The sequence below is a fragment of the Cherax quadricarinatus genome, chromosome 87, assembly GCF_038502225.1.
Source record: "Cherax quadricarinatus isolate ZL_2023a chromosome 87, ASM3850222v1, whole genome shotgun sequence".
Classification (NCBI taxonomy): Eukaryota; Metazoa; Arthropoda; class Malacostraca; order Decapoda; family Parastacidae; genus Cherax; species Cherax quadricarinatus.
The window spans coordinates 964,365-979,746 of record NC_091378.1 but is presented as its reverse complement, the minus strand read 5'-3'; the positions used below and the strand labels follow the sequence as shown (position 1 = coordinate 979,746).

Below are 15,382 nucleotides of genomic sequence, written 5' to 3'. Positions count from 1 at the left end.
GAAGAGCCTAGGAAGACTATTACGGTAGAGAGGAAAAGCCCAAGGAGTCTGGAAGATTGAGATTTAGGGCTTGGGGAGCATGCAAGATACAGAAATTAGGGAGGCTGTAATACAGACAAGAAGAGCTTTGGGAGCTGCAGTTTGAGAGGCTCTTGTGGAAGAGGAAAGTAACATATAAAACTATCAGGTTTAGAAAGACTTGTGAGCAAACACTATGGCATATTTATTGGAAAACTTTTTGGTCCTGGGACTGATCACTTCTCAGGACCGAAACGTTTTCTAATAAATATGTCAGTGTTTGCTCACCTGTCTTTCTAAACCCAGTTTGTCAGTATTTATTACCAAGGTTTATACCACAACTGTCAGGTACTTCAACAGGTCGCAGATCTGCTACAACCTGCAGAAAGATGGGGACTGGGACTGGGGCGTTTTCGAAAAACTGCCTCTGAGCAACACCCAGAACGCCCTGGCCTTTACTGGTTGTCTCCTGCTGCTACTCTGCTACATTCCTGGTGATTCCTGCTTTCCCCTTGTTTGCTTTCTCCGCTACATAACATGGCTTCTACACTACACTGAGAGGTGTATATATCTCAGTGTATATCCCCCTAGAGTTTACTTTACCTCCTTTTTTTTGGTATTGACGTATTCTTGCTCCACAGTATTCCATTAATCCAAAGAACGGTGCCAGTGACCTTTCGTAATCGGATCACCTGAATATATTCTAATGTCAGATTCAAGAATAGATCTGAGGAAGTGAAAGTATTTAACTATTAAAGAGAAAGTGGGATATGAGGGATATGTTGGTATATGAACAAGGTAATATTTATGAAGGAATTGAAAGAAATCGGTTTGCTGGACATTAGTTCAGGAGGTGGAAAGTACAGTGCCTGATCTCTGAAGTAGTGATATGAAAAATATAATTCAGAGAGGTCCACTGTAGCAGAGAGCTAAGCTGGTAAATAAATATAGTGAGAAAACTAACCAACTAGATAGAAAGAACAGTTTAGTTTAATATCTTTATTATGCACCCCATACCCATCCTGTGGACGGTAGTCAAAATATTACAGAGGTACATAATGGGTCCAGGGACTGGACCCCAAAGTATGATAGCTGAACTAGTTACAAAGGTAATGAACTCCAGGTAGATCTGGTCACAATCATGACAAGTTACAAAGGTAATGAATCAGCCTCATTCCTATACATGGTTACAGTCATGAACAAATTACAAAGTAATGAGCCACACCTGGTCACAATTGTAATGAGTTATAAATACAAATATTAAGTGGGTCATATACCCACACGAGCACGCGCGCACACACATTAAAGAACAAAACTGATAATTTATGTCTGACAGGGATGATTGCTGCATATCTCCAGTTGTGGAGAGGCACCAAGTACTCCCGGTTTCCTGGCTGGCTGGACACGTGGCTCAAGTCTAGGAAGCAGCTGGGCCTTCTCTCTCTACTGACGGGATGCACACATGTAAGTAAATGTGTGAACAAGCCTTGTTATTTCACTTTGCTGCTAGGACCCACACACATAGGTCTTAATCTCCGTATTTTCTTCTCAGTTATATGGCACTCAGCGTGTCAGGGTTTTGAGCACGGAGAAATATTGTAGTCACTTATCTAATCGTTTAATCTTTGCATGTATAAAAACGAGTATTTAGATCGTGAGTGTAGCTTCTTAACATTAAGTCGATTTGTGTACTTGATCATTAACCTCGTGTTTTAAATGTGATATTTTTTTTATTTTTTTTTTTAAATATGGAAAGGACCCCAATGGAAATAAGTCACTGTCTGACTTTTTTGGGTTATCCTAGGTTCTCTACACATATGCTGCTATGTATGATAATTCTATGTAACTGTATTTGTGTATACCACAAGTGGGACCAAGTAAACCAAGTCCTAACCGATATAAGCTGGGAAGATATACTAAGCAACACAGACCCAAACTTATGCCTAGAACAGATTAACTCGGTGGCACTCGATGTATGCACAAGGCTTATTCCTCTAAGAAAAAGGAGGAGTAGATGTAAAATAGAAAGAGACAGGCGCTCCCTTTACAGGCGACGGAAAAGAATAACAGAGCGGCTAAAAGAGGTCAATATATCTGAAATGCGCAGGGAGACACTGGTCAGAGAAATAGCAAGCATCGAACTTAAGCTAAAAGAATCCTTTAGGAGTCAGGAATCGCGGGAAGAACTAAAAGCTATAAATGAAATCGAAAGAAACCCAAAGTATTTCTTCTCCTATGCCAAATCAAAATCGAGAACAACGCCCAGTATTGGGCCCCTACTTAAACAAGATGGGTCCTACACAGATGACAGCAAGGAAATGAGTGAGCTACTCAAGTCCCAATATGACTCAGTTTTTAGCAAGCCGCTAACCAGACTGAGAGTCGAAGATCAAAATGAATTTTTTATGAGAGAGCCACAAAATTTGATTAACACAAGCCTATCCGATGTTATCCTGACGCCAAATGACTTCGAACAGGCGATAAATGACATGCCCATGCACTCTGCCCCAGGGCCAGACTCATGGAACTCTGTGTTCATCAAGAACTGCAAGAAGCCCCTATCAAGAGCCTTTTCCATCCTATGGAGAGGGAGCATGGACACGGGGGTCGTCCCTCAGTTACTAAAAACAACAGACATAGCCCCACTCCACAAAGGGGGCAGTAAAGCAACAGCAAAGAACTACAGACCAATAGCACTAACATCCCATATCATAAAAATCTTTGAAAGGGTCCTAAGAAGCAAGATCACCACCCATCTAGAAACCCATCAGTTACACAACCCAGGGCAACATGGGTTTAGAACAGGTCGCTCCTGTCTGTCTCAACTACTGGATCACTACGACAAGGTCCTAAATGCACTAGAAGACAAAAAGAATGCAGATGTAATATATACAGACTTTGCAAAAGCCTTCGACAAGTGTGACCATGGCGTAATAGCGCACAAAATGCGCGCTAAAGGAATAACAGGAAAAGTCGGTCGATGGATCTATAATTTCCTCACTAACAGAACACAGAGAGTAGTCGTCAACAGAGTAAAGTCCGAGGCAGCTACGGTGAAAAGCTCTGTTCCACAAGGCACAGTACTAGCTCCCATCTTGTTCCTCATCCTCATATCCGACATAGACAAGGATGTCAGCCACAGCACCGTGTCTTCCTTTGCAGATGACACCCGAATCTGCATGACAGTGTCTTCCATTGCAGACACTGCAAGGCTCCAGGCGGACATCAACCAAATCTTTCAGTGGGCTGCAGAAAACAATATGAAGTTCAACGATGAGAAATTTCAATTACTCAGATATGGTAAACATGAGGAAATTAAATCTTCATCAGAGTACAAAACAAATTCTGGCCACAAAATAGAGCGAAACACCAACGTCAAAGACCTGGGAGTGATTATGTCGGAGGATCTCACCTTCAAGGACCATAACATTGTATCAATCGCATCTGCTAGAAAAATGACAGGATGGATAATGAGAACCTTCAAAACTAGGGAGGCCAAGCCCATGATGACACTCTTCAGGTCACTTGTTCTATCTAGGCTGGAATATTGCTGCACACTAACAGCACCTTTCTCCGAAACTCTCTCCAGGTAAACTCCAGGTATACCTGAATAAACTTACTTACTTACTTAGCATGCCTCACTCTATCGGGTTCGAGCATTAATACTTAATGCGTATTATAAGAAGGATGATGCCCTGTATGTTTAAACTGTTTAAGTACAATTTTTTCAGTATTTTAACAGTTAATAAACTCAGGATAGGATTTCATGCAAAAACTGGAAAATACTTCTTGTCTACTTAGAATTTTTTTAGCAGTAGTATGAGACTTACAAAACTCAATAACAATGCGAGTTAATACATTGAGTAAATCGTTATTTTTAATATATAAAAATAATGATTTAGTCAGTGTGTGACTCCATTGTTATTGAGCTTTGCAAGTCTCAATCTGCCAACTTTATTACGAACAAATTGTGATAATGATTTTTATTCAGTACTGGAAATGTCTCCTTGAGTCGACTTCACACTTTTTCTTGTATTTTGCTGCAATGAGGTAGAGGGGGCTGGTCTTGTGAGATAAGGGGATACCTGTCTCAGATCGCACAGTGACTGAAACACATGTAAGTTTTATGTGATCTTACATCACCTGGGGCATAGAATGTGATCATGTTTGATCTAAGAAAAGGTGATTCTAATTCTTTGGATGAATGGCTCTTCACCAATGTCGGTGAGGGGCTCTTGATTTAGGGAATTGGATCTGTGCTCCAGTTCCCCGAATTAAGCCTGAATGCCTTCCACATCCCCCCCTCCCAGGCGCTGTATAATCCTCCGGTTTAGCGCTTCCCCCTTGATTATAATAATAATAATTCACCAGTGTCAAGAGTCCTTGAAGGGACGTAGGTCTCAAAATCAGCATCTTTGGAGAGAAATCTTCAATATTGTCTCTTCTCCCTACCCCTCCCAAGGCGTTGTATTACCCTTATGGCTTCAACGCTTTATCTTAAATGTAATAATAATATGTTGTATTCCTTTCAGGGTTGCTTGGCCATCTTCCTCAATATAAACTGGCACCAGGCCATTTCATGGACCCAGTCAATCTACATCACCTGTGGTGAGTGCAAGCCAAATGTCTTTTTTTTAATCTCCTAATGACATCAAATCTTTAATTTTTAAAGGGGTGACATGGCAATCCAGGGAAAAGCCTTTTTCATTTAGCCAAAAGCTACAGTGGCAGGTCATTTGACTTAGACAGATCACTTGTCCTGTTTCCTGATGAATTTTACCAAACCTAAATGTTCCCTGGGTTAATATACGTATGTATTAATTATGAAACGCTAAACCCATAAGGGTCACACTATTATTATTATTATAATCATGAGGAAGCACTAAACCCATAGGATTATACAGCACTCTTGGGGGGGGGAATGGAAGGTATTCAGGCTTAATTCAGGGAACTGGAGCACAGATCCAATTCCCTAGATCAAGAGCCCCTCACCAGCGTCAAGGAACCTTCCTTGAGGGGATAAGGGTCACAGAGCTTGGGGTGATGGGAGGTTAATGTAGTTTCAGCTCCCTGATAATGAGCCATTTCCCAGCATCAAAGCGAGATTAGATATATTTTATGAAATTTATAAAAATGTCACAAACTCCGCATGTCAAGATAAGCTACACTTGCAGCTGCATATCTTATCTTACTAAAAATGAGTCAAGCACTTAGCTGTGTGGAATAAGCCATTATAAAAAGGCCACATTTGGGATTCAGACCCTAAACCTTGGTGTAGCTTTATAAAAAAAAAAAATTTATATTGATCTTGGGTTGAGTAGGTGCCAGTTTTGTTGAAGAAATTGAGAAAATTTAAAATTTCGGTTTTCCTGAGATAATCTGTGAATGCCTCATTTAAGAGGCTTCATATTGTACGTCAACTCTTCTGTTCTTGAGGTAACTATATTTATTCCAAGGAATGTGAACGTAGCTCCAGTTCCTCTGATTAAGAACCCTTCATCAACATCAGTGATCCCTTCTTAAAAGGGCAGTGATTAGATAGGAATTTTAGGTATGACTTAAAAGAATAATACAAGGGCATATGTTTTTATTATTAAAATTGATTACACCTCATATCCATGGGTGGGTTAGGAAGGTACAGTGGTCCCTCGCTTTTTGTAGTTCTCTGCAATCGTAAATTTCGCCAATCATAGGGGTATTTTCGTATAAACATGGACTCTCTTTTCATAGGTTGACTCGAGAATAGTAGTTTGTCCGGGACGCGTATGCACGGTGTGAGCCGGGGCGGCCTCCCTACCCAGCCAGTCTGGCATTGTTTACCAGTGAGTGAAGGTCTCCTCAAGTGCTCCTACGAAATATTTCATAATATTCCACTCATTTTAGCGCTTGCAAGTATTAAATAAGCTGCCATGGCTCCAAAGAAAGCTCCTAGTGCCAAGCCTGTGGTAAAGAAGGTGAGAAATATATACAGTGACAAAGTCTTGGGCCATTTTAGGGAAGTGTTAAAGAGATGCCAGAAACAGAGCTCTCTCCACAGTTACTTTGGGAGACAGGACTAGAGTGACTCTCAAGGTGGTCCTAGTGGCATTAAGAAACAGAGAAGAGAAGCAACCCCAGAGAAGCAATTGGTACCTGAGGTGTTGCTGGAAGGGGATTCCCCTTCCAAACTGTAAACAATCCAATCTCTCTCCTCCTCCAGTCTCCTATACACTAAGAAGAATCTCCAATAAAGGTAAGTGTTACGTTGTTTATGTTTCATTCATCATTTCCCATTGTATTGTTTATGTACTACATGTATATTTCATGTAAAAAATCTTTTTGTTTTAATACTTCTGGGTGTCAGGAACGGATTAATTGTATTTACATTGTTTCTTATGGGGAAAATTGATTCACAAATCGTAAATTTCGTTTATAGTAACGGCTCCAGGAACGGATTAATTATGAAAAACGAGGGACCACTGTATATGGAGAAGTAAGCACAGGTGATACTTGGAGGGTAATCCGGGGGTCAATGCCCCTGTGACCTGGTCCATGACCAGGTCTTACAGATGCACATAATGGGTTAGAGGATCAATCGGCCATTATTTTTATTATTATTATTATAATCAAAACCAAGCACTAAACCCACTAGGGTCATACAGCACAGGACCAATCTTCTAATTCTGTGCCTGTAGGGTCTCTTAACGTTTAGTGACACCCCTGCTTTTCATTGGGGGGATGTTGCATCGTCTGCCAAGTCTTTTGCTTTCGTAGTGAGTGATTTTCGAACTTGCACACGAAAATCACTCACTACGAAAGCAAAAGACTTGGCAGATGATGCAACATCCCCCAAATGAAAAGCAGGGGTGTCACTAGCACGTTAAGAGACCATACAATAAGTGTCAGGGGCCCGAGACTGTTCAACTGCCTCCCAGCATACATAAGGGGGATTACCAACAGACCCCTGGCAGTCTTCAAGCTGGCACTGGACAAGCACCTAAAGTCGGTTCCTGACCAGCCGGGCTGTGGCTCGTATGTTGGTTTGCGTGCAGCCAGCAGTAACAGCCTGGTTGATCAGGCTCTGATCCACCAGGAGGCCTGGTCACAGACCGGGCCGTGGGGGCGTTGACCCCCGGAACTCTCTCCAGGTAAACTCCAGGTAATGTAAATTGCACACGAAAGATATGGAGTTCATAATAGTAATTATGACAATAATATAGTATCAGATTAAGCACTAAACCCAAAAGGGTCATAAAGTTGTATGGAATTCATAATGAAAGTATCAAAGTAACTAGGTAACATTGTTAAGTAAGTTTTATTTTTAGGTCCAGTTACACATAAATAGTATAATAATCATACAGTGGTCCCTCGTTTTTCGTAATTAATCCGTTCCTGGAGGAGCTACTATAAACGAAATTTACGATTTGCAAATCAATTTTCCCCATAAGAAATAATGTAAATACAATTAATCCGTTTCTGACACTCAGAAGTATTAAAACAAATTTTTTTTTTTACATGAAATATACATGTAGTACATAAGCAATACAATGGGAAATGATGAATGAAACATTAACAGCATAACACTTACCTTTATTGGAGATTCTTCTTAGTGTATGGGAGACTGGAGGAGGAGAGAGATTGGATTGTTTACAGTTTGGAAGGGGAATCCCCTTCCAGCAACACCTCAGGTACCAATTGCTTCTCTGGGGTTGCTTCTCTTCTCTGTTTCTTAATGCCACTAGGACCACCTTGAGAGTCACTCTAGTCCTGTCTCGCAAAGTAACTGTGGAGAGAGCTCTGTTTCTGGCGTCTCTTTAACACTTCCCTAAAATGGCCCAAGACTTTGTCACTGTACATATTTCTCACCTTCTTTACCACAGGCTTGGCACTAGGAGCTTTCTTTGGAGCCATGGTAGCTTTAGTACTTGCAAGCACTAAAATGAGTGGAATATTATGAAATATTTCGTAGGAGCACTTGAGGGGACCTTCACTCACTGGTAAACAATGCCAGACTGGCTGGGTAGGGAGGCCGCCCTGGCTCACACCGTGCGTAAGCGTCCTGGACGAACTACTATTCGCGAGTCAACCTATGAAAAGCGAGTCCGTGTTTATACGAAAATACCCCTATGATTGGCGAAATTTACGATTGCCGAGAACTACGAAAAGCGAGGGACCACTGTACATAGTTTAACATAGGTGTAAATTACCTAGGATAACAAAAAAAAAAAGAAGTCAGAAAAAGTGACTTATTTCCATTGGTCAGGTGTGCTACTGGCGGCGGTGATGACCATCCTGGGTGTGACATCACTACCCTCAGTGTCAGTCAAGTTAACATGGAGAGAGTTCTCAGTGGTTCAGAGGTACCTGGGCTGGATCTCCGTCATCCTTCTCACCTCACACCTCACATTTCTCTCTATCCTTGGTTTAATGCGTCCTCTTTCCTGTTACTTCCTGCTGTCGGGGCCACAGGTACAGTATTTTTATTTTTGTGACGAAATGCTAAACTCATAGGGGCCATATAGCACTTGGGAAATGGGAAGTAAGCTTTTTTAGGCACATATACACATAATTACAATTACAGTATCATACATAGTATGTAAAGTATTATTATTATAATCAAAAAGGAGCGCTAAGCCACAAGGGCTATATGTAAAGTGGGTAAAGGTAGAAAGTTGACAGTGAATATAGATACGAGTAAGGTGATAAGCATATCAAGCGATTTGGATAAAGAAAAATTGGATATCACATTGGAGGGAGGGAGTACGGAAAAAGTGAATATTTCCAGATATTTGGGAGTTGACTTGTCAGTGGATGGGTTTATGAAGGATGAAGTAAACCACAGAATTGATGAAGAAAAAAAGGTGAGTGGTGCATTGAGGCATCTGTGGATTATTATTATTATAATCAAAAAGAAGCGCTAAGCCACAAGGGCTATACAGTGAGGCATCTGTGGAGACAAAGAACGTTATCCATGGAGGCAAAGAAGGGAATGTACGAGAGTATAGTGGTACCAACACTCTTATATGGGTATGAAGCTTGGGTTGTAAATGCTGCAGTGAGGAAGCAGCTGGAGGCAGTGGAGATGTCGTGTATAAGGGCAATGTGTGGTGTAAATGTTATGCAGAGAATTCGTAGTGTGGAAATTAGGAGGTGTGGAGTTACTAAAAGTATTAGTCAGAGGGCTGAAGAGGGGTTGTTGAGGTGGTTTGGTCATTTAGAGAGAATGGATCAAAGTAGAATGACTTGGAGAGCGTATAAATCTGTAGGGGAAGAAAGGAGGGGTAGGGGTGTCCTCGAAAAGGTTGGAGGGAGGGGGTAAAAGAAGTTTTGTGGGCGAGGGGCTTGGACTTCCAGCAAGCGTGTGTGAGCATGTTAGATTGAATGGAGACGAAAGGTTTTTGGGACCTGACAAGCTGTTGGAGTGTGAGCAGGATAACATTTAGTGAAGGGATTCAAGGAAACCAGTTAGCCAGAGTTGAGTCCTAGAAATGGTAAGTACAATGCCTGCACTTTAAAGGAGAGGTTTACGATATTGTCAATTTGGAGGGACATCCAAACTGTCGTATTGGAGCGCCTCTGCAAAGACAGTGATTATATATGAGTGATGGTGAAAGTGTTGAATGATGATAAAAGTTTTTTCTTTCTTTTTGGGTCACTATCTTAGTGGGGAAATGGCCAACGTGATAAAAAAAAAAGGGTAAAACCCACAAGGGTCATACAGTGCTGTATAATAATAATAATAATATGAATGTCAGCTGAGCAAAGTTACTCTGTCATGATTACCCCCAGAATTTTACTCAACTTTGCAGATAATGGTTCCTGTGTGCTTCCTCACGCTGATGTTCAAAATTCCTCTGGTGCTGCCGTGCATCGACTCTCGTTTGACCAAGATCCGTAGAGGCTATGAGAGGCATAATCCCACTGACTCTGATAATCAGATGCCTAAATTAATTCCTTAAACTTTTAATATTTGAGTAAGTTTGATCTCAGATTTGGCATACTGTGCACTAGCAGTCTGAAGTTCATTCTTAAATATTTATTTATTTATATGTTGTGCCAAAGGTGAGCAATAGACAGTAGAGTAGTTAATTTTTCACCCTCCCCCTCTACAGTCTGATGCTCTGTTAACAGTAAACAAATCTAAATTTCATTTAAATTTCTTGTTATTTTGTCATGTCTAGCAATTCATTATGATCTTCCATTAATGAACTAATATCCAAGATTTATCTTCACATTATTGTTGCATAAAAAAAGTATTATAATGGCTAGTGTTCATTGTGTAATTCATGATTATCCTGAAAAATTTTCTACTTTCAATTAAAACAGAGAAACAACCCCTTGGAGACAACCTTAGAAAAAAGTGTTCTCATGTTTGTTCTCTATCTTTCCTTTTTGTCTAAAACTAGAAATTTACCCACTGAATATTTGCTGATGCACTTCTATTGGGATATGAACCTCATGAGATGCAAAAAATAAATTTTGATTCCTTGACTGTCTGAAATGTACATTTTGAAAGCCTAGGTATCTCAGACCTCAAAATATATATAGTTGTCCCAACCATGAAAAATGCTTTTCATTTTCAAGGTAGTGAAGATCTAGAGCCTAGTTTACGTATGGGTAATAACAATGAAACACGTTGCAGAACCAAGGCGTGTAGTTCAATATTTAGCGCCTGAGTGAAGAATCTGCAAAGCCTGCTTAGTTGACCGAGGCAGTTTATCCATTTCATCAACACGCATGCTCCCCTCACACACCGTGTCGTGACCTGATGAGCGTGTTTCATCAGAAGAGATTATACAGTGCCTGTGGGAGAGGGGATGGAAGGCATTCAGGCTTAATTCAGGGAAGTGGAGCACAGATCCAGTTCCCTAGATCAAGAGCTCCTCACCAGCATCAAAGAACCTCCCATGAGGGTCATCAGAAATTGAGGCAGTTGTATGTTTGGAAAGAATTCACAAGAGCATCTATTAGAAGTTGAGGTGGAGGGTAGTTAGAAGAAATTCCTAGAGTATTTCTTTGAAGTTGATGTGGATGATGGCAAGGAGTTCTCATAGTATCCTTTGCCAGATGAGGAAGGTATTTGTGGCTGGGAGTTCCTGGAGCATTCCATAGAAATTGAGGCAGAGGGTGTATGGGATGAGTTCTTAAGCATTCCCTGCAAGCTGAGGCAGATGGAATCCATGTATTCCTGGATTAATATTATAATACGTATACTAGTAATCACAAAAGCACTAAATTTGTACGAGTTCCCAGAGCAGAGGGTAGCCAGGGCATCCTGGAACATCCACAAGAGGCAGATAGGTTATATCTTGCAATGCCAAGAATCGATAGGTCCCAGAGAGAGAAGACCGCTGCACTAGAGGACAAGACTATTGGGTCCACAAACCAAGACATCAGAAATGACTGCACAAGTCATTCAGTGATGGAAGCCCCTCATCACTTGAGGATTTTGTAATTTAATGTAGTCATGCCATACCATGTAATATACTGTATTCAAATAACCCGCACATAAAAGACAGAAGCTTACGACGACGTTTCGGTCCGACTTGGACCATTGACAAAGTCACAGTGTGACTTTGTCAATGGTCCAAGTCGGACCGAAACGTCGTCGTAAGCTTCTGTCTTTTATGTGCGGGTTATTTGTGTATCGTTCCAGTCACGGTATTGTGCCTTTTTGTTATTTACTGTATTCAAAGTGTTTATGTAGTTCCTTTTCCTTGTGTTTTTATACTTGCATCAGTATGACAAGTTGCTTCAGGGCTGTAGCCTCTGGGAAGAGCAAGGTCAGCTGCCTCTTTTCCCTAGAATTCTAAAGTAAATACTATATAATAAATACATAAAGAATATTGGCAGTTTGGAGGGATATGTTGTGTATCTTTATATGTGTATGCTTCTAGACTGTTGTATTCTGAGCACCTCTGCAAAAACAGTGATAATGTGTGAGTGTGGTGAAAGTGTTGAATGATGATGAAAGTATTTTCTTTTTGGGGATTTTCTTTCTTTTTTGGGTCACCCTGCCTCGGTGGGAGACGGCCGACTTGTTGAAAAAAAAAAAAAAATAAAATAAAGAATAGACAATAGTGAGATAGTATGACTCGCGAAATCATTGCAAACAAACCACGGTACGGGTGGGAATTGAATTCACGACTCACTTGCCACGAGTTCAGTCCCCACTCGTACCACAGTGTGAGATGTTACCATACTTATGATCATTCAGTAGTGCTATTAAGCTATTTGCACTCATAAATTAAAACTGGACCCAAGCCCTTAACCATTGTTTAGTGACCATTAACCTGATTTAGTTGTAGACCCTCTTCTGAGATTTTGCTCAGGTTATGGGCCTGTGGTTGGTGCTGTGAAGAATGCACCAGTGATTTAGTTTTAAGGTCATAGCTGCATTATGTGGCATTGCTGTGTGTACTGTAAATAGTTGCCTGCTGTGTAGAACACTATAAGATCTTGTCATTGTTCAAATAAAGATATCTTTCCCTTTCACAATTGTATTACTCTACCTTGCCTTGGTGGGACATGGCCATTAGTTAAAAATACACACAAGTATAAAGACAAACACATGGAAGAAATCGCAATAAAATGCGTGATTACAAATACAGTGGTACCCTGAGGTTTGGCCATAATTCATTCCAGAAGGCTGTTCGAGTGCCGTTACCAAATGAATTTATTCCCATAAGGAATAATGTAAATTAGATTAGTCCATTTCAGACCCCCAGAAATACACTTACATAATTATTCGTGTTGGGAGCTGTACGAAACTCGGGGTACCACTGTACGTAAAAATACCACAGTGAAAGTAGGAAATAAATCTCATTTTAATCAAATCTGAATGTATTTAGTCAGTGACTTAAACCACCTCTAAACACAGCACATTGCCCACAGCAAGGAATTTTGTATACTTCTACGTGTCTATTGGATTTTTGCTACGATTGAAATTAGAAAGTTTTTTTTTTTTTTTTTAAGTTAACCCTTAAATGGTCCAAACGTATATATACGTTTTTTCAACATCTGAAAGTATGTAAAAAATGTAGATCTTTTTTGTTTTACATTTGAAAATGTGTAAAAAAAAATTTAATCTACTTTTTTTTTTGTTATATTTGAAAATATGTAAAAAAAAAAGTAGATCTACTTTTGTAGCACTACGGATTTGAACGTCGATCTGTTTGGACCGTTTAAGGGTTAAATACAACGTGATTTTGTGAAGGCAAATTTTAAAGGTTGAGTTTAATGTCCTGAATAAACAGTGATGCAGTGATATGAGAATGGCACTCTCTTATTTTCGTATGTAAAATGGCATTCTTGCACTATTTTAAATACGTAAATCCAAACTTACAAATCTTTAACGTCATGGTATGTATTTTATAGTCCTGTCCCTGGAAGATATGAGAATAATTTACCGACTCACTTCACTAAACTTCGCACTCAAGTTAGATCATAGGCAACATTAGCCTATAATCTAATTTGTTACTTAAGTACGATGCATTAATTGGACACACTGTTCTTTCAGAGTACTTATAGGAAAGGATTACTACTATACTGTAGTTTGTGCAGACATGTTAATTAATTGCAGCATATAACTGTTAGAAACAATGAAGGAACACAAGGGTAGAAGGCTTGGAAGCAGAAGGCCATAAAGAAAATGATATTTGCATCAGTGACACTGACCATGTTTGTTTCCATCAATCATGGTCAGTTTTTACAAAATTATAAAACAATATGAAACAATGTTTATTCATACCAACTTTTCCCATGAATCAACTAGGTCACTAGCAGACACTTTTAGTTCCATTCCAAACATAATTTCTGAGCTGGATACTTTAAGTGACTGGCCAGAAGCAAAAATCCAGACTTTGGAAAAAATGAAGTAAGAATTCCTTTGCAAACATTTAAAAACAAAATTAAAAGACAATCACAGCATAGAGACTTTCTAGACAACATATTCTGCCAGATCTGAAGTCACTGATCAAATGTTCAAAAGTAATTCCATGCACTTCTATATAAAAATGTAGCTTTAGCAGCATGAACCTTTTCATGATGACCAACGTCTAGGCTGTTAACCTATGTGAGTGATCTCGTATTTACTAACCTTTGGGGCCCTCCAATTCAAATCTGACCAAGATGACTGTGTATATAAATGGCTTAAGTGCCATTGTTCGACAATAAATAAACAAGTAGCCAAGTCCAAAGGGCTCACACTGGAGCCATGAGAGCATAAGTTCAAGGTGAACGTAAATAATGTATTTAAATTGAATTTAATAAGGTGTATTTTTTGACTAATCCTAAGCTGCACACTGACATTGCACTTAAAATTTACATTATGGGTACAGTTACACATGATTTGTTGCCCACAAAAATGTCACTTATTACACAAGTTTAAAAAACTTAAAAGGCTCAACTCAGAACAAATCTCTGGTCTAAACATTCTCCATCCAAATTATGATACAAACTCACCAATGTGCTGCTTATTCCTTCCATGTACAGATGTGAGGGTGCAAGTAGTGTTAGCCTATTAAATAACCTTTCGGTTTAATAGCCACCAAGGCATACCACTTAAACTTTTTATTTAATAATTTCCATTGTTAGTTATTTTTATTGATCATGATGGATGTCATACTGTACATAAGTAAGTTTATTTAGGTACGGGTCCACATAAGTACAATTATCATACATAGTGATGTGTGTACATTATCTAGGATAATCCCATAAAAGTTAAAAGTAACTTATTTCCATTGAGGTCATATCTAATGACACTATAAATTACTGTAGCTTCAACCACAAAATACATCTTAATATCCAGTGCATATGGCCTCAAAAATTCCCTGCACTCGAGTCAACTTTCAAAAAAATTTACCGACCCTTGGCTGTATGAGTGCTGCGTTCGCCATTATGGAAAAAGTGTGTTACCACATCTGAGCAACACTTTCAAAATGCATTCCCTCACTTTTTTATCTAGCATTAAGCCACTGTGAATAAATGCAAAATTTTTACATTTGAAAAATTAATATGACATGAAAAATTTGGCAAATAAGAATCAATTTGGGTATTAAGATGGGTAGTAATATCACTGAATTTCTCAATGAAATAACCCAAGGAACAAATTTATAGTACTGTTTGGTATCAAATTTCTTTAGATTTGTGACACGAGTCATAATCATTTAATACTTCCTTGAGAGTATGTTCAATACTGCACATAATGTTGATAACAATGTAATATACAGCCTTCTATTCAGCAAGTAAATCACCAGTGAGAAAGATGAATTCACTTAATTACAGGCGAGTTAAAATAGGAAGTGCATCTCTCTCCCACTTACCCAAGAGTTTAATGCTTAACCCGTAAATGATCCAAGCAGATCTACATTCATATGCGTAGTGC

The 15,382-nt window shown here is 39.4% G+C and overlaps 2 protein-coding genes across 8 annotated transcripts in view; one reads left to right on the top strand and one right to left on the bottom strand.

Moving 5' to 3' along the window:
• The window catches only part of LOC128703780 (metalloreductase STEAP4), a 43,686-nt gene extending 31,191 nt beyond the window's left edge, over positions 1-12,495 (top strand). For 6 of the 7 annotated variants that reach the window (XM_053798608.2, XM_053798604.2, XM_053798603.2 and 3 more), the window contains 5 exons: positions 379-512; positions 1,355-1,482; positions 4,551-4,626; positions 8,261-8,466; positions 9,807-12,495. In XM_053798608.2, the coding sequence (XP_053654583.1) occupies positions 379-512; positions 1,355-1,482; positions 4,551-4,626; positions 8,261-8,466; positions 9,807-9,956 (694 nt within the window). In that variant the 3' untranslated portion in view covers positions 9,957-12,495. The remainder of the gene's footprint in view (positions 1-378; positions 513-1,354; positions 1,483-4,550; positions 4,627-8,260; positions 8,467-9,806) is intronic. The other variant, XM_053798605.2, reaches the window with a different exon arrangement.
• LOC128703785 (non-lysosomal glucosylceramidase) overlaps positions 1-15,382 on the bottom strand; it is a 291,380-nt gene that overhangs the window by 77,318 nt on the left and 198,680 nt on the right. The gene's annotated exons all lie outside the window — the stretch shown is intronic.